Source organism: Malurus melanocephalus, unplaced genomic scaffold (assembly GCF_030028575.1).
Source record: "Malurus melanocephalus ecotype Western Australia unplaced genomic scaffold, MMel_1.1 scaffold_690, whole genome shotgun sequence".
In the NCBI taxonomy this organism is placed as follows: Eukaryota; Metazoa; Chordata; class Aves; order Passeriformes; family Maluridae; genus Malurus; species Malurus melanocephalus.
Genome location: NW_026623922.1, coordinates 138,392 through 166,069, shown reverse-complemented (window position 1 = coordinate 166,069; position 27,678 = coordinate 138,392). Strand labels below are relative to the sequence as shown.

At 38.8% G+C, this 27,678-nt stretch overlaps 1 protein-coding gene across 1 annotated transcript in view; it reads left to right on the top strand.

The window, feature by feature from the left end:
* The window catches only part of SLC1A2 (solute carrier family 1 member 2), a 75,831-nt gene extending 56,154 nt beyond the window's left edge, over positions 1-19,677 (top strand). The window contains exons 6-11 of the mRNA XM_057384173.1: positions 2,633-2,759; positions 5,198-5,431; positions 6,730-6,924; positions 10,221-10,355; positions 15,806-16,037; positions 19,491-19,677. Of these exons, the coding sequence (XP_057240156.1) occupies positions 2,633-2,759; positions 5,198-5,431; positions 6,730-6,924; positions 10,221-10,355; positions 15,806-16,037; positions 19,491-19,565 (998 nt within the window). The 3' untranslated portion in view covers positions 19,566-19,677. The remainder of the gene's footprint in view (positions 1-2,632; positions 2,760-5,197; positions 5,432-6,729; positions 6,925-10,220; positions 10,356-15,805; positions 16,038-19,490) is intronic.
* The last annotated feature ends 8,001 nt before the right edge of the window (positions 19,678-27,678 follow it).

Genomic DNA, 27,678 nt, shown 5'->3' with positions numbered 1-27,678 from the left:
TTCACACACCCCCACGATGGATTTGAGCTAAGTTGTTTCCAGTATGTGTCTCGGGCGTGCTGAACTAATTTGGCTTGAGGCAGAGCCTGAAGTGAGAGGTGGAGTGTGAGCCACACCACCCAAGAAAAATCCCAGAAAGGCTTGACACATTTCTGAGTCACAACGCCCTCCTCCTTTCATCTTGGCTGCTGACCTTTACCAGCTGCAAATGCCATCATGCCATCTTGTCTGGACAAGCCAGCAAGTGGAGGTGGTAGGAAAACTTTGCCTATCTCCCACCCTTTCCTGAAGCAACTGTTCAGCCTGTGGTGGGGGCACACAGCTTCCACACCACTTTTATTTTCTCTTCTGTGTCTAGAGTCCCTGTTTTGTCAGCCCAGAGAGGAGTGCTCCTCCTTCAACTCCTTGCTTTCTGCATGTGGGTGAAGTCAGTCACAGATTAGCTCTCCATTTGCAGCTTCACACCTACGCTCAAAGATGCTCTGTGACAGCACTTCCACGAGGCTGAGGCTGACACCTCTCTGTCTATAGGTGTTGTCCTCAAAGTGGGACATTATCTTGGGGTACCTAATCCCCTGCTTTCTCTCACCACTAGGCCATAACCTTTGAAGGGCAAATGGTCTCTTACAGCTGCCAAACAGCTCCTGCTGACACAGTGACTGCTGTGTCTGCAGACCTTCCTGAGGTGTTGGTGAGTTAGTTCGATGCTTTGCTCAGATATAGGAGAGATGATAGCATCTATAAGCTAATGTTGTTTTTCTGTGAAGCAGCCTGCTCTGCAAGAGCCCCTGTATCCTGCCTGCCTTCATGGCTCTCGTTCCACTCAGCAGCTGTGGGCAGAGGAGCCACTTTCAGAGCTGCAAATTGGCATTTTGCACCACACATGAGGCAGCAGCTTGTTGCCAATGCTGCTACTCTCGCCTGACTTTTTCTTTCCTGGAATTCTGCTTATGCATTAGAGCAAAACAGTTGTTCTGATGTGTGAGATGCATTATATTTAATGCTGAGCTTGTTTTGTTCAGGCTCTGTCGTGGATAAAAAAAGATCTAGAAAGCTGAATACAATTCCTGCAGAAAAGAAATACGTGATTTAGGTGGGGAATTTGCTGCAGTGTTTTGACCAATGACTCTCAAATGTTGTAGATCTTTTTYGGTTGGTTTGGTGTGGTTTGATTTTGAATGAAGAAGTAAAAATGTTGGGGGAATTGCCATCCAGTTTGGATAAGCTGTACAAGCCAGGCAAATTCCTGCAAACAGGAACCAATCTGACTCTCATGACTAACACAACAGCTCATTTGGAATTAATGAACAAAACTACCTTTTAACATTTTCTAATGCAGATTCTGAATTGCAGGAAGTWACTTGGTCTTTGAAAAGCTTTTCATCATTTCTCTACGCTCTGCAGCACACAAGCATATGCTTCACTTCCCTATTCAACTGCCTCAACAAAGATAGCTTGGTGCTAAAGAATGACTTTGTACCCAGGAAATTTGATTTAAAAAAAAAGAAGAAAAAAATCTGGTTGCTAAACCCAGTCTGAGGATATGGGACAGCCTGTCTTTTCCCAGGGTACTGGGAACTCARATTCCCTTATCTTGAATGCTTTTGTGTCCCGATAAGTTTTTCCATRGGAATTTCCCAGATTAGTTTACACATTCATTAAATAGTAGACTCATAATAATGACTGAAAATTTAGCCTCAAAGGATGGCTGAAGATTCAAACCATCTGTGAGTATCAATTAATAATACAACTCTGAGCACTGAAAATTGCTGGATGGGAAAGGTTAGCATTAAAGAAACAGCTCCACAGTAGTCCATGACAGATGCATCAGGTTTTTTTCACACTGATAGTCCAGTGCTCCAGATATTCACACCTTAGCATTTAAATTTAAGACCCAAAGTTATCCAAATTGAGTGCTATGATTTTGTATCCACTGATAGCCCTTTCAGTGAGGTTAATCTGCTTACTGGGAGTTCTGTGGTTATACCCATCTTCTCTTTCCACCTCTGCCTTCTTCATTTAACAGGAATACTCCTGGCCTACAAAAGTTCTAGGTCTACTTTTGCCTTTCTCTGTGCTCCAGGATTGARTGGTCAGGAGGTTGAATCTGTCAAGGGACTTTTGTAAATCCTGGAAAATTCCTCTTGTTTCTAGCAGCTGTTTCAACAACAGTTATGGTGCAGCACTATGTTACCATTCCCACTTGCCAGGGCTCATGAGGTGTATGGCACTGAGACAATTATTGTATATGTATTTCTTGATGATCAGATCAATTCAGGGGAAAAACCCAACAAAACAGTAGCTGGGCTGTGAAATTGGAATTTATTAAAAAACATTGAAGAATCAAAGATATTCTGAATTTGATCATGACATTTGAGAGTGAGTACATATTAAAAAGTCCTAAGACATGTGTAATACGCTATTGTTCTGAAATCCTGTGCAKYGTGCTCCAGGATGACCCTACTTGAGCAAGGAGGTTGGACCAGAGGACCCATTGTGGTTCCTTTGAAATTTACCTATGCTGTGATTCTGTGCATCAGTGGAATCTGGATTAGCACGTAGTATCAAGACATTGACTAGGTGCAAAAACTTCATAAATGCCTTCTTTTTGTCTTGCAATTTTTCCCAATAGGTTTGATAGGATTCTTTATTGCGTTTGGCATTGCTATGGGGAAAATGGGAGAACAGGCCAAGATGATGGTGGATTTCTTCAACATCCTGAATGAGATTGTAATGAAGTTAGTAACTATGATCATGTGGTAAGTTTGCAGTTCTAACTTATAGAAAAAACCTTATTTTTAAAAAAAGCCCTCATAAAACCTTAAAATAGTGATGCCAGTTTGTAAGTAAACAGTGTAATTTAATAGTTGACTTTCTAAAGCCTTGACAGGTGTATTAGAACCACAGCAGCCTTATTTCTATTTGGTGAGGATTATTTAAGACCCAATTTGAAACATTTCTGAAGAGATTCTGTTCTTTGGGTACTGAAATACGACAGATTCATGTACCAGCAAAGGTCTTCAAATACCACATTAATTATGGAAGTCCATTATACAAAAGGACACCTAAGCAAGCAAGAATGCCCCATGTAAGAACATCCCAATCTTCCTGGGAGGTTAGCATAATCCCAGGCTATTACCTAGGAGGTGTAATTACCAAAAAAAACCCTGGAGATACACTTTATTCACTGTCTTCTTCAGTAAAAGTACTGTCTAATAAAATTCCAGTAGTTTTCAGTGATGTGTAATCCCTTCACCCATAGTTTCTGCAGAATGTGTCTTACAACCTTGCTGCAATGGCATCATTGCAAGACATCGGCCCTGTGTTTGAAGTATATCCTTTTATAATAATGGGCCCTGACTTGCCTTCCAGGAAGTGACTTTACCCAATTAAGTCTGAGCCCTTGTTTACACTTCTGAGAGGGGATTATCTTTTTTTTGGCTTTTTTTTTTAGGTGTTTCTTCTGAGTGCTRTCCCAGAGCTTTTTGTATGCGGTGCCAAGCATGGCTATCTCACATAAAACCAGTTTTTCCGAACATAAAAATGCATTTCTATGTTTGGTGTTCTRCTGCTGTGTTTCCTAGGTCTTTGAGAGCAGAAACAGCCACTCCAGCACAGCACACGTATCATGGCTCATTGCTACCTGGGWTTCCCTGGTGTTCCTGGGAATGACTTTTTGAGGTCCAAGGCTGCCCTCTTCTCTAGAGCTGGATGGACACAGTGCATAGGAAAGGGAGCAGGGTACCTGAAGCACGAGTCATCAGCACCATTAGTGTTTCAGAGGGACACTGTTAGGCAAGAGTGATGCAGATAGTAACAACAGTATGGAAATGTGTACAATAATGAAAGAACTTGAAGCGATGACCTTGCATTCCTGTTATGCTTCTGCTTTTCCGTAGATGATCTTGCTGCATAAAACCACAGTTGTTTTTATTCGCAAAACTTTCAACAGTCACTGTAACCAGCTATTCTCTACTCTACAGAGACAGGGTGGCTTTACTCCATAATGCTCAGGAGCTAGAATTTCACTTAGCACTGTTTGGTAGACCCAAGACATAATACACTGCCTGCAGTATAAATGTTTTCTAGTAGTCAGTGTTGCAACAGCAGGAAAKCATTCAAGTTTCAAGAAACTAACTGTAAATATTTATTTTTATTGGTGTGTTTTTTATTTCTCTTCTTATGAAAAAAGGAAATTGATGTTGGGAATTCCTTTTGTTTATCTCTGTTTAGAATTTTTTAAGACTTGTTGAGGCCAGAAGCAATGGGGTTTTAGTGTGTGTTTATAAAGAAAAACACACTTCTTTATGCAGAGTTATGTTTTGTTTGGTTCATCATTTCTCAGCACAGACAGCTGTAACTCCTGTGGCACTTAAAGACTCTCAGGAGCATGGCATTGCTACATAAGCAAAAAACAAATCAGACATCTGCCTCTTACACCATGTAACTCTCTATAAGAACTGTATTTTGTCAAGTTCATTGAAACGTGGCATTTTATGATAACTGGTATAACAGCTGGCCTTGAATCTGAAGTGATTGAAGCTTTCCAGGCCTTGGGCACATTGCTTGAGTGACCATGAGATATTCTAACAAAGACCAGGAAACACTTTGAATCTGAAAGTCAGTTTCCTTTGTATTGTTCTCACAACTGAGGGGAGAAAAACCCTGCCCTGAGTAACAAAAGCATTATTAATGAAGAATCCATAAATTAAAAAGCATTTGTCTGAATTATTGAAAGAACATAGTGGAAACATTTTCAGCYTTCAAGATACAAACAGTTCATTTCAACAAACAGTTTCACTGAAGTAAATATTGCAAACCCCTGAAACTAGATAAACAATGGGTTGTAAAAGTTACATCTTAAGAACAAATATACACCACTCTTCCTAATGATACAAGTCTATGTAACATTATAATATCCTTGTACAATGTTATTTCAGGATCAAAAACTATTTGGGAAAGACATATTSCATTTGATGGGATAGAAAATGAAGCAGATGAGGAATTTGCTGGAGATGGCCATTATTTTAAAAAGAAATGTGGAAACTGTCCCTTGAATTTCCATCAATTCTTGATGTGCACTTCAATGTTGAGCCTGAGAGCTCCCTACTCTTCCCCAGCCTATATTTTGTTCAGCACAGTTTTTATGACTACACTGCCAAAGCAAGCTCTGTCTATACTTGTTTTCTTTCTCCAGGTATTCCCCTTTGGGTATTGCTTGCCTCATCTGTGGAAAAATCATTGCAATCAAAGACTTAGAAGTAGTTGCTAGACARCTTGGCATGTACATGGTCACTGTGATTGTGGGTCTTGTCATCCATGGAGGGATCTTTCTGCCTCTGCTCTACTTCGTGATAACAAGGAAAAGCCCRTTTTCATTCCTTGCGGGGATTTTCCAGGCATGGATCACGGCACTAGGCACAGCTTCCAGGTACATCTGAAAAATACCAGYGTGCTTTACTTTTYAACAGATTATTAGCTGCTGTTTAGATGTTGTATATCGACTGTTCTGACCTTCACTGCAAAATCATTTTATAAAACTGAATAAAAAAATATTTTTAATACAGCCATGTTTAAATAAATAAAAATCCCACAAGCCTTCAGGATTTTCTAGAGAGGTTGTATAGCCACCTGCAGAGATTTGGGAGACCTACTTTTTGTTTTCTTCTCTGCCATTTGCCCAATCATTCATGCAAATTGTGTTAATTCTGTGCATGTTTCCTCAACCAGAAAAAAAGTGGTAAATTCTATTTACTTAAAAAAAAAAAAAAGTAAATTCTATTTACTTTGTTAAAACCAGTCTCATTGCATTCAAGAAAAGGACCCAAACATTGCTACATTTCACAAAAGAAAGGGAAAAAAAACTCTCTACTTGTACTTTAATCCATGTTGGTGAACTAATGGGACTTCAATGAAAAGCTGAGTATTTTAGATTTGTTGTTCATGCCCAGAACAGACTCAGCAAAGTCTGKAAATAACACAGGTCTCAGTAATAAACTCAATAAAATGAAAAATTGGTGGTTTTCATTTGGGCAGTCAGTAGGTCTTGTGCTGGAAATATTTTTTAGTTAAATACTGTATTTTAAAGTGTKTTCCTTCAATAAATGCAAATGGGTCTGTGGGCTGTGGCCTCCCYCATCCTGAACCCAGCCAGAGATGATTCTCAGCACAGATGCTGGGTTTGGCTTTCTTGTGGATGCATTCTTCTGTCTTAGCCTTGTTTATTTTTTCCTGGACGTGAAATGATTGAACAATAGTGTCTTATCTTGAATTCCTTAGGTCACAATCCACAGTTCCAGTCAGGCATCTTCAAGGAGGGGTGGGCTTCAGTGGTTGCAGCTTCTTYATGCAGTTTTTGCTATAATGGGCAAAACTCCTTCATAACAATGTTTAAGCCATGAACTATAACATTTCAAGCTCTAGCAATCAGAAAACATCTGGTACTTGTACTGTTGAACAAAATGCAAGAAATATATTGTAAATGAGTATGAGAAATTCATCCAGACAGTCTCAGGCTCTCATCCTACATCRAGTCACAATCATGTCCCACTTCCACCTAAATGTGGGCTTTATTTTAAAATTGTCTAAAAAAGACTTGAACCACAGCAGAAAGTGGAAGAAGAAAATGTAAACAATGGCATTAGAATGTGTTACTTTGCTGCCTCCTGTGTATGTGTTATATTGTTTTTAATGATGTCTTCTCTAAGTTTTTTGCTTTCTCTCCTTCAGTGCTGGAACATTACCCGTCACATTCCGGTGTCTTGAAGAAAATCTGGGCATTGATAAGCGTGTGACAAGGTTTGTTCTTCCTGTTGGAGCAACTATTAACATGGATGGAACTGCCCTTTATGAAGCTGTGGCTGCCATCTTCATAGCACAGATGAATGGAATTGACCTGGATGGAGGCCAAATAGTTACTGTGAGGTCAGTTAAAAGACTYCTTGTTTCTACAGACTGCAAAATGTGAATGCTTTGGGTTGGATGTGTTCTCAGTAGCTGAGTCATCTCGGTTGGATTCACTATGAAATCCATGGATTCCTAATAATGATATACAAATGAATGTTTTATATATAGGTCACAGTTCTTTGGTGATGTGTTTTCTATCATTTGCACCCTTAATGCATGCTGATGGTGTTTTACACTTCTGCAATTGGCAGTTGTCATGGTTTAACCCCTGGCAGTCACCAAACCCCACACAGCCATTTGCTCACTCCCCCATCAGTGAGGTCAGGGAGAGAATCACGAAGGTGAAAGAAAACTCGTGGGTTGAGATAGCAATAGTTTAAAAGGGAAAGCAGGAGCAGTGCACACAAGCAAAGCAAAGCAAGGAATGAATTCAGTGCCTCCCACGGGCAGACAAATGTTCAGCCATCCCCAGGAGAGCAGGGCCCCACCATGGCTAAGGGTGACTTGGGAAGACAAATGACATCACTCCAAACCCCCCTTTCTCCTTTGTCCCCCACTTTATATACTGATGATATATAATGTCATATGGCCTGGAATATCCCTTTGGTCAGCTGGGGTCACCTGTCCCAGCTCTGTCTCCTCCCAGGCACTACTGTGCCTGTACAAGAAGCAGAAAAGGCCTTGGCTCTGTGTGAGCCCTGCTCAGCAATAACAAAAACATCTCTGTAATATCAACCCTGTGTTCAGCACAAATCCGAAACACAGACCTATACCAGCCGCTGGGAAGGGAATTAACTCTACTCCAGACAAAACCAGCACACAAAACATTATCAATTGTAATATACAGCATTCTCTGTCCAATTAAATGCTTTTTTTTTTTTTTAGTTTGGGGGTATACTGCAAGTCATATATGCRGCATTAACTTTCTAAATTACATCTGTTTGTATACACTAGAATGGAAAAGTATACCTAAAAATTCTGTCCATGTATTTATGTGTACCTGTACTTTTTCTGTGACTTTGGTGAACAAGAAAAGAATAATGAACTAAGAACAGCCCATCCTGAGGCTGATATTGTCTGTGGTCCGGATATTCCCAGATCTCTTATCTCTAACCCAGCAAATATTAACTGTAGTTTTTTCATATCGAATTGTCTTATCCAGAACTAAGCTGAGCATCTGTAAGAACAAAAGAATATACCCATTAAAAAAGGATAAGAGTGACTGAAGATTGTTTACTGTAAGGGTATTTTAACTTGATGAAGATAGCAGGTCTAACATTTTGAATAGCTAAAATGGAAACCACGAGTGAAGGCTGCCAAGTTTGCCTTCTTCCTGTAGTTTTCACCCACACAGGTTTCTTTTATTAAACCTTTTTAACACTAAAGAAATTCCTGCAAAGGGATGTCTAATTCTATGTTTCTTGCTATATTAGTTCCACATTTTCGATTTGTTTACTTCCTGCCCTGACTCCTGAAATACTCCAAGGTTTGTAAAAGGTTCAGGGCTGCTTCCAATGCAGGCAGATGATAGAACAAATGCATATTTGCTCCTAAAACGGAAAACAGTCATTTCAGAGAATCTACATATTAAACTAAATTGAGACTGGCAAAATTCAAGTCAGGAATCTGCTGTTGTCCAAGAAATTTGGTAGGCTTGAACCTGAGTTATTTCTCTTTTCCTTCTCTGAGTGATTGACCAATTGGCTCTTCCTGATCTCATAATTTCAAGGCTGGTGTATCCAGCTTTATGACTGACATTTACAAAGCAGGGAGCAACTCTGGTCTATTTGTAAAACCAGTGGCTTTCCTCTTCATGCATTTTTGCTACAGTCATATGACAAGAACTRTCTCTTGAGGTGTCAGTATAAATGAAGGAAAGGTTATTAGGTTTTGTCTGTTATATGCACTTGTCTGTTATATGCTGAGAATGTTCAAATAACCCTGACATAACATCATGAAGACTTAATTAGCCTCTGACCAGGCCTAGTTACTTCATACTGATCATGCAGTTCCTCTGATTTCCAGTATTCTTTGGGAAAGGGTGATCTTGGAAACGGTAGCACAGCCAGCTTCTGTTTACTTCTGAGCAATGCTAGCTTCATTCCCCTCCAGGKCTGTAAATGTTGCTGTGCAAAGGTGGGCAGGAGCATTTCCTCACAGAGCTTGGAAGGAATCCCTTACCAGTTTAGGCAGGAAGTGCCTGAGGATCTGGAATCACGTGCAAAGCCTGGCAGCAAGCACAGCATCTTGCCYGCACACCTGCTGGACCTGTCTGGGTGTTCAGTAGGCCAGGTTGCACTCTAACCCAGACACCTGAAAAACACACTGCAGCCTGGGTCAAACCCAGCCAGCCAGCACCTGGAAGCTCTGAATTGGGCTAACATGCTCACTGATGAGCTCTGTGGCTAATGGTCAAGTATTTCCTGCACAGAGACTGTTTTCCCTTACTTCTGCACTGGAAGCACTTTCAGATTTGTTGGGTACACCCTCTGATATACAGCCATGTTACTCATCTCTGCATCTCTCCCTCTCCTCCCTCTGCATCTTCCTCTCCTCCTTCTCTTCCCTGTTTTTCTACCCTTGACTTGCTCTCTGACAAATTTTTTTTCCATTCTTTATAGGACTGCCCAGTGATGTTGATATTTATTATGGTCTGTGTTGTATTTTTGCAAACCTTTGAAGCTCAGACATTCACTCTACTGATCTTCATCAAAATATAAGAGGCAAAAACAAACACAGGTTTGGATTTATGAAACAATTGGATCAATTTTGCWCTTTCATCCAGAGTGATTCATATCCAGGCTTGCTACACAACTGGCTTGTACTTTGCAAGTTTTGGATACCAAGACTTTTATTCTTCTGTATTTAGTAATAACGGCTTTCTTTCAGCCTTTAACTCACAACTCAGTCTTCAGGTAACATAAATAAACAGAAATTAATCACCCTGAAAATTCATCCTGTTGCTACCAAACTTGGGCATGTCTGGATGGTCAAAACTCAGGATTCAAAACCCTGGGCATGTCTTTAGAGTTCAGAAAACACCACAACACAGATTTGAATGTCATAACTTGCTGATAGACAACCCACTTCCAACTCTCTGAACAAATCCCAGATCTGGCCTCCCCTAGTAAATATTTTTAGGTAAACAGAAGAGTGAAAAATATGACCTGAGCTTCCCTTGATTTATCATATAATTGTTAGGTTTTTTGGAAGAACACATTCAAAATACTACTTTCCTAACGATCACACGAGTATGCACAAAGAAAGTGTATGTTCCTCTTCCTGCTGCTCCCATTTGATTTTTGTTTTTGCAGTTTGACCGCCACCCTTGCAAGTGTTGGAGCTGCCAGCATTCCCAGCGCGGGACTTGTCACTATGCTGCTGATCCTTACTGCAGTGGGTCTCCCTACCCAGGACATCAGTTTGCTTGTTGCTGTTGACTGGCTTTTGTAAGTTGTGCAGAAACAGTAGTGAAGTAATGTCTGTCCATGGTGATTTTCAGCCATTGGTCTTGAAGAACTGTAAGTCTCTCCTCTACAGATATATCAGAGGAGGAAATGGGCTATTCAGTGGAGACACTGAAAGCAGCTTTTCAGCTGTTACAAACTGTTAYAGAGCTACTGAAGTCAGTTTTTATGAGCCAAGGGTCTTCTTGGCACACTTGTGAGCCCACACTTTTGTATTATATTCTTCCTAATGATGCCTTTCCGTCACTCAAGAGCAGTTTTCTAATCTTTGCTTTCATATTTCYTTTTATTATAGTTCTGGTCTAAAATGAAGGATGAACGCTGAAAATGCAAGTTTCATCAGGATGTTGTCCGCAAGTTATTGAGTGATTTGGGCATTTGTAGTATCAAATGTTTCATACTTGTAGCGGGAGAAGTTGGTTTCTTTTCATATGTAGGAAAGTAAAATACCTTTAAAAAGAGCCTGTTCTAAGGCAGGACAAAGACCAAAGACAAATAAGAATGAAAATTAAAATAAAGAAGATAATTCTCTAGTTTCATTTTACTGACAGATCACTCAAACTGGAAAGACTGGCTTTCATTTCCAAGGAGTTGTGATCAAAGACTTTCAGTGCCATTGCAGGTCCTCCAAGAAACAGCTAACCCACAGATTGTTTTCTGAGGCTTTTGGTGTTCAACATTGAATACAGAAGCTGTAAATACAAAGGGTGTGCCAAGCCACATCCTTTCTCTTGGTGTCATTTGGGTATCTTTATGTCAGTAGCCCTCAGGTTGTACTGGCCTCTAGAGAGACTTTCACATTGTCCTGTACTGTTGCAGCAAAGTATATTCTGATCAACAGCCAGCAATCCTCTAATATTCTTTTATATAGTGAAGATGTTTTTTTTGTTCCAGCTGTGGTGCCCAGAAAGGGAGATGTAAATATAACTGTACTATTTGTGTGTTTTCTCCTACACTAGCAGCCTCAGCTGCTTCTGGTAGTTTTCAGTCCCAGACACACAACCAAAATTATGCAACAAGAAATAGCAGAGTTGAGAATGTGCATGGGCAAAAAAATAGAAGTTTAATTTTGTGTCATTATCTTTTGGCTTACTGAGAAGAATTCAAGAACTTAGTCAATCCTCTGATATATATTTTGGGGSTCCTAGCATGCACTATCTGTCACCAAGAATTTTGAAGGGTAACATGAAGCTCTGATTTCTGCTTCAGGGAAAAATGAAAGCGGAATTCACAGCTTGAGGAGGCAAAGGGAAGACTTCACTTATATAAWTTATATATAACTGAATTTCATGATATCATGATGCAGAACGGTGAAATGAGACAGGGTACAGCAGGCAGAGTACAGCTGGCATAGGGAGGGATGTGATATTCAGTGGGTTTATTATATTTACCATATCRCAGTTGAAAACAGGAAAGAGGTATAGGAATCTGCAGCTGGAAGAAGGAGAGAAAAAAATACATAAAAATGTATTTTAAATATCTGTTTTTCTTGGCTCTCCAAGTAAGACAAATATGTAGGTTTCTGCAGCTGGTAGGAGGATGTGCAAAAGGAGGCTGTGGTTGGGTTGCTTTTTTAGGGAAACGTATTTTTAAAATATTCCTGTGGACTGAGAGGCTCTGCCCACACTAGCAAGCCTCAGAGCTGTAAGTTTATCAGCAGTTCTGGTCCACTAGTGGGTGTTGCATTTCATTCTCCGTTTCAGCAGCATTGTTCCCACTGGCTAATCCAACTTTGCTTAGGAAAGAAAAACTTCTTTACTCTGGAGCTGTAGCGGTGATGAATGTACGAAGAGAAAGGATAGCAATTTTGAAAGAAATATTTCAAGGTGTCTTTCCAAAATAAATGAAAGCAAGAGAACTTTTTGCCCAAACAGTTGGCTTTGAATCTTCGTGGCCTACCAGTCAGCAGTGCCATTGCAGCATGGTGCAGAACTGAAAGGTAAAGGGAAAGGAGATGAAAGAAGAGATGAAAAACCCTCTGTCATGACACTAGAGCTGCAAAGTCAAGACACTGTTGGTGAAAATGTTGTACTTACTAATCTGTGTTCAACAGCCAATAGCTTCATTTTCCATCTGCCAGTGGCTGTGTTGTGGTAGCCACAATGATTTCATAAACTATGAAAAGTGATGCTGCTGATACTGCTATGGTAAGAAAAGGCACACAAGATAACTTTTCAGCAAGTTTTTGCACAYACAAAGCAGACCTAATGAAAATTGAAATGAAATGTCGTAAAAACTTTTTTTTTTACTTATAAACACTGTCTTCCTCCATTTCTTTAGATCATTAAATAATGTTACAGCAGCATTTCTAACAGAATGTAGAAGAGAAAGTTCAAAAAATATTTAAGATCCAATTCCAACCACTTTTCTGGAACCCAYGTGTAAATGCAACCAGCCATGTAGAAATACTTGGCACAGCCCTTCAACAGCATTTCTATTTCAGATAAAAAGAGGTTTTAAAAAAATGCCCTACTCTGAGTCTAACAGTATTCCTGATGAAAGCAAATATCAGAACATCAACAGATTTTACATTACTACCACCATCTGAAACTGTGGTCTTACCAAAACCAGTTTTGCATTTGTCATTGTGTAACACAAAGATGACTTTATGTCAAATCCTTAAACTTGGTATTCTTGCCTTCAAATTAAACTGGAGCTGAAAGGTTTCCATGTTGATTTTTTTCTCAAACCCCTCCAATATCTATTGGGTTGTTAAATCTTTCTACCTCCCATGCATACATACCCAGTGTAAGCTCTTTCACCAGGCAAGTTTCCCAGGATTTCACAACTCASTCTCTCAGTTTAAAACCAAACTCATCGCAGCAGTGACATTTAATAGGGCAGAATTATATGCAAACAGATGGAATAAAATGAGCTTATTTTGCTTGAGCCACAAACTGGGTAGTCTCCAGATGTGAGCTGACAAGCTTAGCAAATATCAGTGTTAACAGATTAGTGGTATTTTGCAGCAAAGAGAGAGGAATTAGGGGAAATGGGCTTGGACAGCTGATCCAGTGCTGTGTATCCTTCATTCAATAACTCAGAAAAAGATTGCTTCAGTTCTGACTCTGTTCCTTGGCTTAGATCAAGATTCAGAATATTCAGACACCAACAAAATCTGGAWGTTATGAACAGAGTCTAGACTGCAATTTTCCTATATTTATTATGTTTACATCATCCTGGCATGCCAGGAATTAATTGATTTTAACAAAAGACTTAAGTACAATTGTCTTATTCTTCATAGGGTGCTCTTTGCCCCAGAAGAGATCGGTGGCACTTTGCTGTTGATTCTTGACAGCTGAGACTTTGCCCTTTCTGTTGTAGGGAACCTCCTCGTTTCCTTTGGTTTGCACACTGTAGCACGTTGTGCATCAGTGTGCAGTTTGTGTTGCCGAATCTCTCAGCTAGTGGTATGTGTGCATCAGCTGGAGCATCTCCTCAAATGACCCTTTCAAAATTTGAATTCTGCCTCTAATATATTTATTTATCCTCTCTACCTTTTTTTTTGGTGATTTTTTTTTTTTTTCTTTTTGGGCATCCTGTGCTATCCCTCTGTCAGCTGGCATCAGTGAATCCTTTCATCCTTTCAAAATTTAATACCACTCACGCAAAAAAATAGGGAGGTGTTCATTTTGTAGAGCTGTATTGCTTGTTTCAGTGTATTTGATGGTCTTAATTAAAAATCACACCAGAAAATCTTACTTTCCTATTCTACTACTCTGACCAGGTTTAAAACARTCTTCACAGGCATTGGATGAAAACTGTATAAATCATTTAACTTGTGTGAAGCAAAACTGGAAGGATGTTTTCCTCCTATAGGTTGTTGGTTTGTTTCTTGGGGGAATTTTTGGGTATTCTTTTGATGTCAAAAAAAAGAAAATAAACTGCTTCAGAAAGATGTTACATCACAAATCTGTAAATATGTAAGAATGATAATGTTGAGAGGGAGAGGAGAAACTTAAATGGACTATAATTCCATAGCTGRGAAAGCAGATTTACCAATGCATAGCTCAAAGATGTTAAAATGGGCTCAAAAGTTTATATGGTCATGAATAAGCATTTATAATAAATATTTATCAGTTGATTGAGATTTTATATATTTAGATACATATGTATATTTCTTGGTGTTCTACAGTAACAGGAGATGTCACGCAAATCTAGAACTAGAAATACTAGAAAGGTTGTTTTGAAATTAATCACAGTCTTGGGAAATGAGGTCTTACACGCCAGCTTTTCTTTCACTTGGCAAATGTCCACATTGTTCAACCTGGCCATTTTGTGGAAATGAATCTTCATGAATATACTTCTGAGAATTAATCAGTGTAATCGCTTCTCTGACCTATTTGGCAAAGCTAGGCTTGCTTTAAGTTGCTTTAATTTGCAACCCTCAGTCAGAAGGTTTTTAGGAGTTTTATGTTTAACGCAGATATGAAAAGGCAAATTAGATTGTAAATGATTTCAACATGTGTGCTGCAGCCTACCTGCAGAAGGAAGGATAGCAGGACCAGGTCCCATTTTTGCTGAATTTTGGTCAGGTTTGGGGCAGAATTCTGAAGTCAGGGAAAATCCAMAACTGTGACAGATGGAATCCTCACTGTTGACAAATAGAGCCACACTAAAGACAGGAGAAAGGTAGCATGTCTGTTTTTTTCATCTTGTCCAGGATATGCCAACATACATATTTCTTTGTAATGAAGCGTGTTAGCCTCTGTTGGCATCCTCCTAAAACAAGGGGCACTCGTTACTGAAATGCTGTCACAGGCTCATAATTTTGTAGGCCATGACCTATATTTGGTTTGCTCAAATGCCAAGCTCTGGCACACATAATGAGCAGGCATGCTGCCACACAAACAGATGGCCATCTGTAATGAYGGTGCCAAGAGAGGAGCTTCAATGGCCTGAGCATTATGGAGATATTTCAGGCATTTTTGTTCCCCATAGTTTTCTCACTAAGAGAAAAGGGAGAGGCCTTCTGTTAATTCATACTGGAAATGAGAACAGCTCATCAGATCCAAAATCCTTTTCTCTAGCTCCATTAAGTCCAGTGCTCTGATAAATTCAGATTAAACAAGGGGTAGGGGTATGAACCTGGCACCCTGATATTGAAAGCTCCATTTCCAGAAGCAGGCACTGGGGGATCTCAGTCAGGCACAGCTGGGCAGTTGGGCTGTGATCTAGCATACATTCTTTGCCAGACTCCATGAGAATAAGCAGCTGAGACATGGGAGTTTGAACATCCCACCTGTCTGAACAAGGCCCCTGGAAAAGCAAACGTCTCCCATTTCCCTTGAAAGTGCCCATCTTTCTCTTCAAAAGATACCTTAAGCTTCCTGAAACAAATGCAGTAACTGTACCAGAAACAGGGCTGCCATGCCCTCCCTACTTTTTCTTCCTTTCAYGCCATTGAGCCTCTGCCTTTTCTTCTTTTGTAGGGACCGGATGAGAACATCAGTCAATGTAGTGGGGGATTCTTTTGGTGCTGGCATTGTCTACCACCTTTCCAAGGCAGAACTTGACACCATTGACTCCCATCATAAAGGGCATGAAGACATTGAAATGACCAAGACTCAGTCACTCTATGACGACATGAAAAATCATAGGGAAAACAACTCAAACCAATGTGTTTTTGCAGCTCACAACTCAGTCATGGTAGATGAGTGCAAGGTACCTTTCACATTTATGGATATTGAGACATGTATATAGCACTGCATGCTTTATTTTTTCTTGTTTTTTAACCTGCATGTATTTTTCAAATCGTTCTGCAAATAACAATGTGACAACAAGGTCCATGAACCCCAGACATTTTGAATGTGTTTGAGCAGTTCAAAAGATGGTTTTTTGCACTCTTCTTAAAACTTGTCATTTGATGGGAAAAAATCATGTACTTTGTTTACATATCAAAAGGCAAGATGCAGCGTATTATGGAATATGCCAAGACACAGAGAATATGGCATCACCTTCTATGGACATTTATTTAATTTTCTGTGGCAACAGAGAACTTAATTGCCAACCCAAATGAAGGATGGCTGCAATTCAGATGCAGGTGTTGTCACTTGCTGACTGCCTTCATGATATGCTGTTCACAGGTCGACACGTTGAATGCGCTTTAGCATGAGAATGCTCCTGCACTCACACAGCATGCTTCTGCTTCTCTTCCATCAGCGTTCCTTCCTGAGGCACTAAGGCACAAACACTGTATTCCCTCTGTAATCCTTGCTGTGACTAACATGGAATATTGATACTAATAACAACATCTTGATCAGAGTGAAGTGAGCTTGAGCAACCCTGCCAGTTGAATGAGAGGACAGTTTGGGAGGTTAGTGGTTAAAAGTTCACTAAGAACCCACAGCTAGTATTGGGCAGTTTAAAAGCTTTCGAAAAGAAGGAGAAAAGAAAGTGAARCAAGGTGGAGTTTCTGATTCCTTAGTCTTTTTTTTCTATTTATTAATAGCCCAGTCTGATGCTGTACACTGTCTTTCAGACAGTGGGTTTGCCAAGCAGCCTCCAGGAGCCATTTCTACAAACAGATTCTCTTCCATCTTTCAGTTRCCACAACTGAGCCAGTAGCTAGCCATGAATGATTGCACTGAGTCCATTAGCAGATCACCATTTATATTGTAAATATAAGAACTGTACTATCATTTTCACTTGTCTCTAGCCTGGCTGGAAAWGCTCTTTAGAATGATTATTTTCCCTAATGCTTACTTCTTGATAATGCAGGCCAAACCTAAATTATCAGGGGGAAAAGTAATACTGAATTAAAAAACAAAAAAAAACTTTAAAAAGCTTTCATCTTATCTTTTTTTTTTTCCTGAATCTTCCAACATTTCAAAAAAAAAATTTTAAATCATACATTTTGTTCTGACATGTCTCTCCCCATTCTCTTCTGACCCACTCTCTTTCCATGAGAAAAATAAAAAAAAAAAAGAAAAGAAATGGAGACAGAATACACACAAAATCAAAACTTGTCATTAGTTTATATTTCTCAAAAAAGAAATGGACTCAGGAGATTAAAATTTGAAGAAAAAAGAAACTCTCTGGAAAGAAAGATAGAAATTATGTGCACACACACAAACGCTTTTTGGGTAGCTTCTTTTAGAATTTTTTGAAAACTCTTTTTAAATTAAATAGACAATACTACTTTCGGTGGGTTTACAATTATGTTCATGGAACTGAATACTGACAATTTTATCTGCTCCCAGTCTCTCAGATTTGCACAGAGATMCAAGTCACGTTAGAAAGAAGCAGCCTGTTGATGCAATCAATACTTGCTGCATTTTCTTYTCTCCTTCAGTTTCTCATATAATTTCCCTCATCTGAGGAAATAGTTTGCCTCAAAAACATGGATTAATGGTGCTGTATGTCATCCTAAGCACATCCTTTAATTCAAGTTTGGAACCAAGGATTTATGGGCTAGAAATGTTTGTCCTTTTTAATTGTTTTAGATTTGCTCTGCTTACAGTCTCAGTTTGCACTTTTAAACTCATGAAAAGAGCCAGAATTTATTGGATTGAGCACAATCCAGACAAATCCTGACTTTGAGCAGGTCACTTCTCTTGCCCATGTGTCTGTCTGCAAGCTGCCAAAAGGATGTTTTCTTGTGACCTAATCAATGAGCTATGAATATGTGCTGATATTTGCAAAGTATTTGGATCATGTTGAAGAGGTCTRCAATTCCCAAGTGTTAGACTTGCAAAGGCAACAGAGTGTAGGATATGGGGCTTTGAAACAGCCAAGTCAAATTTGGGAAGACATCTCTTCATCCTGTTTAATGCACTGGTGGGTTGAAAAGCTTACTGCAACTCTGRTCAGGATATGGAAAAGCTAATCTACTAGCATGCCCTTTCTATTYACTTTCTGTAATATATTCTGTGTCCATGTATAACACTAGCAGTTTATRATTTTGCATGGTCAATGTACATAATTAATAAGTAGTTTACCTTTATATGGGGTTAGAATGATTGTTACTGCATGGTATTTTTGTATTTTTTTTATTATCATATTTCACATGACTCTGTGTGATTTTCATTTCTGAATAAGCTGTTAATTCCTGTATTTGCATGTTTTCCCCTTCCAATAATCTAAGAAAAAGCTTGACTTTGTTTCAAAAATCAGTGCATTTTGTCATGTTTCCATGTCCCAATGCTTCCATGCATCCTGTTTATCCAGCATGGGGATTTTCAGCTCTGTCTTTAAGTTTTCATTTGAAGCTGARGATGTTAACTTATAAGGTAAGTTAGGAAAAAGTAAGCCATCCATTTAGAATTAAATCAAAGATTCTCTCACATTATCAAGATCTAGATCACTTTTGTAAAGTTAAAATGGCGTTTTACCTTTTTGATTTTTGATTTTTAAAAGTCATTTGACTGGAGATATCTTTCTTGAAACATGGGTTTATTTATGCTGATCTCTGGAACATGACATCGTGTCTGGTGTTCACTGTGATTTGGTAGATCTCTATAAATCTTCTATCATACTAAAAACCTAAAAATTCCAGCATTATCTTTACAGCACCTGGGTTTTGCTGTACTTCACGTGAGACCAATTTRGCATTACTATGAATTTTTAATTTGACTATAGTCAAAATCTTTCTCTACATTGTTATAGTGGTATGATGAACAATACTTTCACAACATGTCTTTTCTTCCATTTCTTTAAAGGTGGTGTAATTGTAGGTGAGTTTGTATAGATACACATCCRAGATTTTTCTGGCCTTGCATATTTTTCATGTTGTTGCATGAATTATGCAGCTTTGCTTAGGAATTTCACTTGTTTTTCTACATTAAAAAAATAAATAATCTGTTTTTTAAATAATCCAGAGAAATCTACAAGAAATAGAAAAGGGTAGACTCTGAAATACTTATTTTTAAAACACCTGCAATGAGGGCTGAAAAAATGTGGAACATTTTTCTACTACTGATGTTTTCTAGTCATTATAATAAATGAACAGGAGTCTCACTATTTGGGAGTGTTGTAAATTCTGAATAAATACATTTACTTTTAAGTGACAGTGTATGTAATTCCTGTAAATATCATGATCTTCCATATAAAGCTCACTACTTTTCTTGTCAAAGTGCCTTGGCCTTTAAGTCGTTTGTTGATGATAATTACTTGCAGGTAACACTGGCAACCAATGGCAAATCTGCAGACTTCAATGTGGTTGAAGAAGAGCCCTGGAAACGTGAAAACTAACTGAAGAGATTCCTAGTTGCATCCTTAATAAGTCCTGAAGCTCTCTTCTGGCAGAAGATATCATGATTAAAGAAGATTTCTCTTTTTTTTTTTTTTTTTTTTTTTTTTTTTTTTTTTTTTTACATCTACAGTCTCTGCCTAATTTTGTAACTGAAACTTAGCAAAGATCTCATCAAGTCAGTGTAATGTCTTTGCCAATCAATGATCCATAGCCATCTGTCTCCCTTGTGTCACTGTTTGGATGATGCACCTGGAGAATGCTCCATGCAGTGCAATGTGCTCTCACCCACTCCCCCTTTCATTCAAGACACAGAGAATGTAAATGCTGCAAAATGGGAAGATCAAAGTGCCAGTACAGTTCACTACAGGGACTCAGGGTCACAGATACAAGAGAAACATAACACCATGTAAGCCTTCAAGTGTTTTGGTGACTCTTGTGGCATACCTGATCTGCTTATCACTGTATGGCTAAGAGACCGTTTGGAAACATCCATAAAGATTTCTACTTGTTTTGATAATAACAAGCACTGTATTTTTGTGCCTAGTTGTACTTTAGACTGACCTTACATCCAGGGGCAAGATTAATGCATAGGAGTCAATAAATTATCCTACAGTTTTTTTAGATCAGTAWAACTAATTCTTGTCACCAAGAGAAGACATTAGATTTGTATGTGCATGTGGTGTGTTTTTATCAGATRTCCCAGGGCAGATCCAGCCTTTATTTTATGCTGGGGCTGTGCTGCTCTGTGACCACAGTGCTCCATACAATACAAAGCAGTGTAATTACAGGGATGGTAGTTCCTTCACTAAATCTATGTCCAATGTGCAAAATACRGAAAACCATTGACTCAGTTATGCCATTTTTATTCAAAGTAGGTAGTACCTACTATTCACCCTGCTCCACTGATGTCAGAGGGATTTCTCACGTGGATGGGATACTCGAGTAAGGTACTACTAAATTGATTATGGATGTYATGGYTGACTACTTGRTAATGAGCTGCAAACAAATTCTGAATCCATCACTCTTACAGAATTTTTGAATGTGATCATCAGTAGCATTTGCTATARAGTGAAAGCCATCTTTCAAGTATGTCATGTTTCAGAGAGTGGCTAAATCCTGAATTCATTGCTAAACCAAATTCCATATAAGCTTAAGAGAATTTGTGCAGGGTTAGGACTGAATGAAGCTGAAAACAGAATTTCAGGATTTAGGCCACTACATTGAATTTAAATCTCTGTCTCTTTTGCAGTGTAGTAAGTATAGAAAACTCCCTAATGTCTGAGAAATGTTTCTTYGAGCACATGTCATCTGAATTAAATAGACAGTGTTTGGTCAACATACTATATCTGACTCATCCTGTCAGAAGAAATTGCAGTGAGAATTACCACCTTGTGAAAAAAATTTAAAGGTGCTTGTTAATACTTAGCAATGTTAAGATATTGGTGAATGCCATTATATTGTTAGCAATGTTCCATAGCGAAGCTGAGCCACATAGTCATGGAAAGTTCTACTCATAGAACAAGCTTTGTGCAATTTTGGGGGAAGCTCTSAGAAATTTTCAGAATAAATCAGAATATAAGCATATGGTGAACTTAAAAATGGCAAGAAACAGAGTTCAAACATTTATGGAAATTGGTCGTTCAGTGCTCAGACCTGTCATGGTTTTAAACAGGAATAATGTGTTTAACTGTAGAGTGTTATTTGGCTCTGTAGAAGCTATTAAAGTAAAAATATAATCTGCTTTTGTTCATCTGCATTCATATAAATATCTCTGAAACTGCACACAGACCCGAGCCAGCAAGGCTACTTGCATGATCAGTGATGTGCAAAATCAAGTCCCTTGTCAGAGTATTCCTCATTTAAGCATTTATTGTGGAATATCTTTCTTACCACTGTATTTTTGTCATCACTTGAATGCCGTGGCCAAGCAAATCCTGAGCAAAATGGCCTATATAATTTAACAAACATTGAACCACTGTGAATTCTGTAGGCCTCTAACATATAATAGAGGGGGAGGACCTTTCCAAAGGCCTCCTGAAGTATCTTAAAGTTTTTTGGGTTGTTTTGTTTTGTTTTGTTTGGGTTTGGTGTTTTATTTGGCAAGGCGGGGGGGAGTTGGGAGTTTTTTAGGGTTTTTTTGTGAAGGATGGAATTGTAGGTTATTCAGAGAAATGGCAGGCAGGTTGTATTCTCTTTTCTTCAGTCATTGCTATTAGCATATCCAGAGTTAACCTCTATCTAGCTATTGCTTCCCAAGTAGCATTCGCTGTGTTAAACGCCAGAAATGTGCCTGGGATGGTGTGTGGGTACTGCAAAAACTTCCCTACTCTGAGGGTGCTGGGTCTCATCAAGTGAAATTTGCTGTCACTTGAGTGGTAGYTATACCCAGGAATAACACCCAGTGTTTACCCCGATTTATATCCAGCATTTTTGAGCTGTTTTACTGCACAGCTCACTCCATTACTTGAAGATTTTTCATCGTCTTCAGCACAGCAGTTTTTTAGGAGCAGCCACACTGATGGCTTGCATCAAAAGTAGCATGAGAAAACTGGTCCATATTCTGTTAGCTGTCATTTGCAACCATTTAGCAGTTGGAAACAAACAGGAATGTCAGCRACATGTGACTAGGCAACTCCACAAAATTACATATTGAGAAACACTTAGAATATKCTTACAGTTATCCACTTGGGACATCATGTCCTTTGAAGAGTGCTYCTTTGGATGGAGACTAGGGAAGGAAGGAATGCAGTGCTAGAGAAACCCCACCCACATATGGGAGAATAAATTTGGATCTTTTGATAGGATTAGAATAGCAGACTGTGATTTTAAAGTGGTAATTCTGTAGATAATAACTCAGGGATTTTTCAAAATGTAATTATGATGGTATTTCTCTATTTTATTGTGGATGTGGGAGAAGGAGAAATATTGGGTTTCATATACTCCTCTGCTTGTAGCCTGACTGAATATTTAATATAGTGTTACTCCAGTGCAGCACTGTATTAAATCATCAAAAAGCTTTCCATTTCTGTGGGAAAATGTAACTCACTCTTGGCTTTCATTTCTCGATTTGCTCATTCCACATGAGGCTGGGTTGCTRCTTAACTAAATAAACAGAAAATAACCCAGGGAATGGCCACTTCAGCTAATCCAAGGTCCACGTTTCAGCAGGCAGTGCTGGTAACTGGCCAGCTTCCTTTTACTTTCACTAGGAGTGTGGATGCATTAATTTGCATCTGACAAATTTTTTGTATCTGTTCACAGTGCTGGGGTGGCAAAGATAAAGAAAAAGCTCAGTTAAAAGTCATTTGTTTTTTGTGTAGTTCATATTAACATTGCTTTTAAAATTCATCTCATTTGCTGCTCTGACAGTTCCCCCCACCTTTGTGATATCCTTGGGCCTTTGGATGGCTGGCATCAACTGGCACACRGAAGAGTCTAGACCAGGCAAAGACTCAGTTCATTGCATGCTAAATGATCTATATGCTTATGCATTTGCTTGATGCATTTGCTGCTGAAGCTGGGTCAGCATTCTCATAGTGTCTGTTCACKGAAAGTAAAGCACTCTGTATGTTCAGACTGCAGGAGAGGTGGAGCACTTTGCCTCTTAAATTGTTTCTTCATTGCTTTCCTTGGAAGACAAAGGCTGCGCCAGCTTTTTAAGAAATGTGTGTGGGTCTTACACACAAAGATTCTTCAGATATGTGGGGCAAAGACCACTTGATCCATATTAGGAGATGTGCTCTTTCCATTTGAATTGGTGAGAAACAGYATTTCTTTGGAAAACAGTTTGCAGTAGTAGAAACTGTGCCTGCAGTGCTTTGACTACATGAAACCCCCACTGAAATCTGTGGGAGTTACAGTCTTGCAGGAAAAGATTCAAGTCCCTTCCTGTCTCTGTTAAGTTACAAGATATTTCACAATCACATCCTAGGGAATAGTCTTTGTCTGCTATTCATAATGAAGCTGATTCTCACATCCAAAAGATTTCTGCCAAGGTACTYCTTTAATATTTAATTGTTTCTGTGYTAYAAGTCCAGCACTGAATTTAAAACTCAGTGCAAAAATAAGAAACACTCTCATTRCAGATTTTTCCCATGTTWTCTCTGAGATACAGCTGATCTCCATTTCTTTCTCAAAACACATGGAATTCCAGACTTTATGCCATCTTTAAAAGTAGGAGTAATATAGATTTCTAATTTGTTTTCCGTCACTCCCAGGGTCATTAATTTTCCGGCAGTAGACTCTCAGAAGAGTAGACTGTTCATCTTAGAAGCTGTAGCATTACTATGTGAATAAATTAATTCTGGTGGCTGCCTGGATTTTCTTTGCTTCTTGCCTTCACTTGTGTTATTGCAGCCTTGTAGTAGCAGCACAGCAGCAGTCGCACAAATCCCCCTAACTGTAGGTAGTATTAAACATCTCCTCTGACATTCACTTCTCTATTTATCTTTAAAAAGACTCTGAGCTTTAGTACCAGGCTCAGAAGAATCCTTTTGTGGAGATGTAAAGGTATAACTGTTTCTCATTTCTCTAAGTTCCATTCAGCTCTTTTTATTGCTGCATTTGAATTAATTTACAGAAGGATAAATAAGGGCACTTTATAAAAATGTACTGTAATATTATCTGTTATGAGCCTGAAGACTATCTTGATTTTATTACTGTGACTTTTTAGGCCACAATTAAGATTTTTTTCATAATWGCCATTATGATATGTGTATAGTCCACTGGGACAGTTTGCCTCAGCTATAATTCACCATTTAAGACTATGTAGAAGSTCTTGTTCCCGGCAGAAAGCATTTTTTGAAAGATGAGTTATTTTCTGTTCTCCAATAATATTGGTGACTTTGAAGGGAAAATATTTACCCAATTTCCTTTGTCTAAAGAATGATATAGAGAGTGTAGTTTCAAGTACTAAAAAAACAAAGGATTTACAATAGTGAAATGTCAAAGAAGGCAGTCCATCTGTAAATGGATTGTTCAGCTTTGCCACGCTGTTCTTGAAAACATCTTCTTGCTCATGAAGTTCTTGAAACAATTTATTTAGTACATATTCCTTCCAAAGCCATCGATCTTTCTTCTCACGTGGGCACCAAGGTTGTATCTCCCCCCAGACAACGCACAGACTGTGCAGTTCTGCACACTTTTAGCAGGACTCCTGGAAGAGTCCCCAGGAGCAGTGCCTGGGTGCTGGCTCTGCAATGGGTGCCTCTGTCATTTTTCCCTCCTGGTCATAGTTTATGTTCGATGGAAATCCGCTGCTAYGAATGAGTCAAAGCGCTGCTGATGCCCAGGTGCTGGAAATATTTTTACTTCTCTTTTGAGTGGTCCTCCACAAGGTTCTGAGGAACTGTCCCTCACATGTGCCCACCATCCCAGAGACATCTTCCCCTGTTCAGGGAAAGTCCAGTAACTCCCCACTATCAGCTTGATTCAAATCTGACATAAAGTSGTTGTGCAGTTGCAACTATGAATCTTACAAAAAAAAGCTAGGTTCCAAAAACTGGAAAAGCCTAGAGCACATGACTGAGSCACGGAGTAGGTCTCTGCTAGTCCAGGACGGAAATAAGCAACAGTTTAATGCAAGATTTGGGGAGACAAGAAGACTTGTGAGGTTTCTCGCTTCATCCAACATTTAATCCCCTTTTATTTCTAACTCCATTCTGCTGCAGAGCTGATGCTGATCAATGCTAGAGCATCCACTCTTACTCTTGTACTCMACATTCAGGAGTCCTGCAGCTGTTACTAATGATGCTCTGTGGCACAAACCATTGCAYGAAGGGAAGCTGTCATAGGCAGCATCACAACCTGGATTGTCTYGTACCTGTATATTGCTTTGTACATAAGTAGAGTAGTCTGCTGGAATTTTTGTATCCCTCTTTTCCATTCTTTTTTCTACAGTTTTTCAAAGACTGTATGCAAACCGTGCTTGCATATCGATTTTGCAGTCAGTATGGTAGATTATAGCMTTTCCATTTTGGTGTTTTGTATCGAGTTGCAAGTTCTTGTGTACTACAGGTTGTCCTTCCTACTTAAAGACAATTGCATATGCTTCCATCCTATATATCCTGCTCCTTTCTTAAATATATCTTATTTCCTATGATCTGGTATGAACTCTTGCTTGTAGAATGCGTCAAAAAAAGCTGAATATGTATTTATAGTGTTAAATATTGTATGCTCAAAACTGATTTAGTTAAGAATAATACAGGTTTTAGGGGTTTATACTTGTTCTCTGGAAACTACAGTGTAGACTGAATAAAATTACCTAGTATCTGTAATTTACAGACACACAAATATTTTCTTAGAATGTTTTCTATGTGATCATATAAGGTAGGAAAATAATCCTTTACAGGTGATTTATACCTTAGAACAAAAACCAGTTTTCTTGTGACATTTAGGATCAATGAAATATTTTTGTGTTATGTTTAGTGATGAATTATAGACAAAGCACAAAATGCAAGAAGCAAATAGGAATTTCAAGATGTCCTTTAATGCTGCAGTTCATCATGGAACAATATTCTAATAATGTGAGCAATCTTCTAGATTGACTGTCTTGGGCAATCGTCCCTCAATTTTATAATTTTTCCTGATGTTACCTTTGCCAAATCCTGCAGTTCTTTCTTAGGACCTGTTAATGTATAATTGACTGGTTCAGAATGCAGTTTATAGAAAATGAGATCTAGGTAGGCAAAAATCATGTTGTCAGGTACCCCATCCATCTTGCTACAATACACACACAAGTGTGTGTGAGTTCAGCCTGTGGAAAAAGTTCAGGATTTTGCCACCTAATTTTGCCTTCTCGAAAAAGGACCAATAGAACCACCACCATGGGACCAATGTAATCGGGTAGCATCCATACAAATACCTCCTGTTTTCTTACATATTTTRAAGAGAATAACCACTATATTTTTGGACCCAAATACAGTTACTTCTCATTTTGGTCATATCTTCCCATTAGGCAAATACCTGTTGGCATTAAGGCCTTGGCTATTATAACTCCAACTTAATCAATAAGGAACTATTTTTAGAGGATTAAAAATAAATTTGTACAAATGTTCATAACAACTATATAACAACAACAAAAAATCTACTATGGTCTACTAGCTCTTTGACTGTAATTCAAGACAAAGAAAACATTGAATAGCAAGGACTGCTGTCCCAGTGTGACTGATACTGGGTATCTCTTCAGCTATTCAGAAATATGTGGGGCCATGTAATTCTGCTGAGGTTTTGGAGCTTAAGTTTCTAGTAGATATATATGTAGGAAGTGTGTTGATATACCCTTGTATTTTAATCTATATTGTATTTTAAATCAGATGTAACAGGTATTAACTTAATAGGAATCACAGATAGAATAGTGCTGAGTTACTAATAGCTGTAAAACCTTATTGATACCAGTTTTGACATTTTGTTGAAGCATGATGTCCAGTGCCTCTCTGCACTTAGTGTAGATAACGTAGCTATCAAYACGTAATTTCAGTGAAATGGTGTATACAGTATGTGTAGCTGTGCTTTAAATTAATTTAATTGGTTTCTGTGTGTTGAGCCATAGTAGAAAATTAGACTGTGTTTTCCTTTCTGTTTTTCATTTGTGTCTGGTTTGTTTCTTCTTGACCGTTCAACTGATCAAGTTCCACAGCTTAGTAGCTACTTTATCTGTCTCTTATGGAGTACCCAGTTTTAATAACATTCAGGATCATGTATGCAGCCAGCTCATTGTAAATACGTTAATTTTAGTTTTCAACTATCTAACCCGTACAGTGTGTGTTAGAAGTTGCATGTGTGTAGTTCCCTGGCAGTGAGTGAAAGTGATCCCAGCACAGATTTACTGCCTGGTGAATACACTTGTTATGACATACAGAATTAATGTTCTCCTGAAATGATAAGTTCCTGTTTTATTTTCTTCTTGTTTGCTTGACTCTTATCACCAGAAGCTTARTAAGTCACCGTTTGAATTGGCACACTGAATGAGGGGAAATCCATCTAACTGCATTCCTGTTGGATGCCTTGGCTGCTTTGACTCTGTGCATCATTCAGCCCTGAGTCGCGTCACGGCAYCACAGGAGCCCTCTGAGTCACTTCCAGTTACTCCTTGACCACAGATGCCAGGAAAGC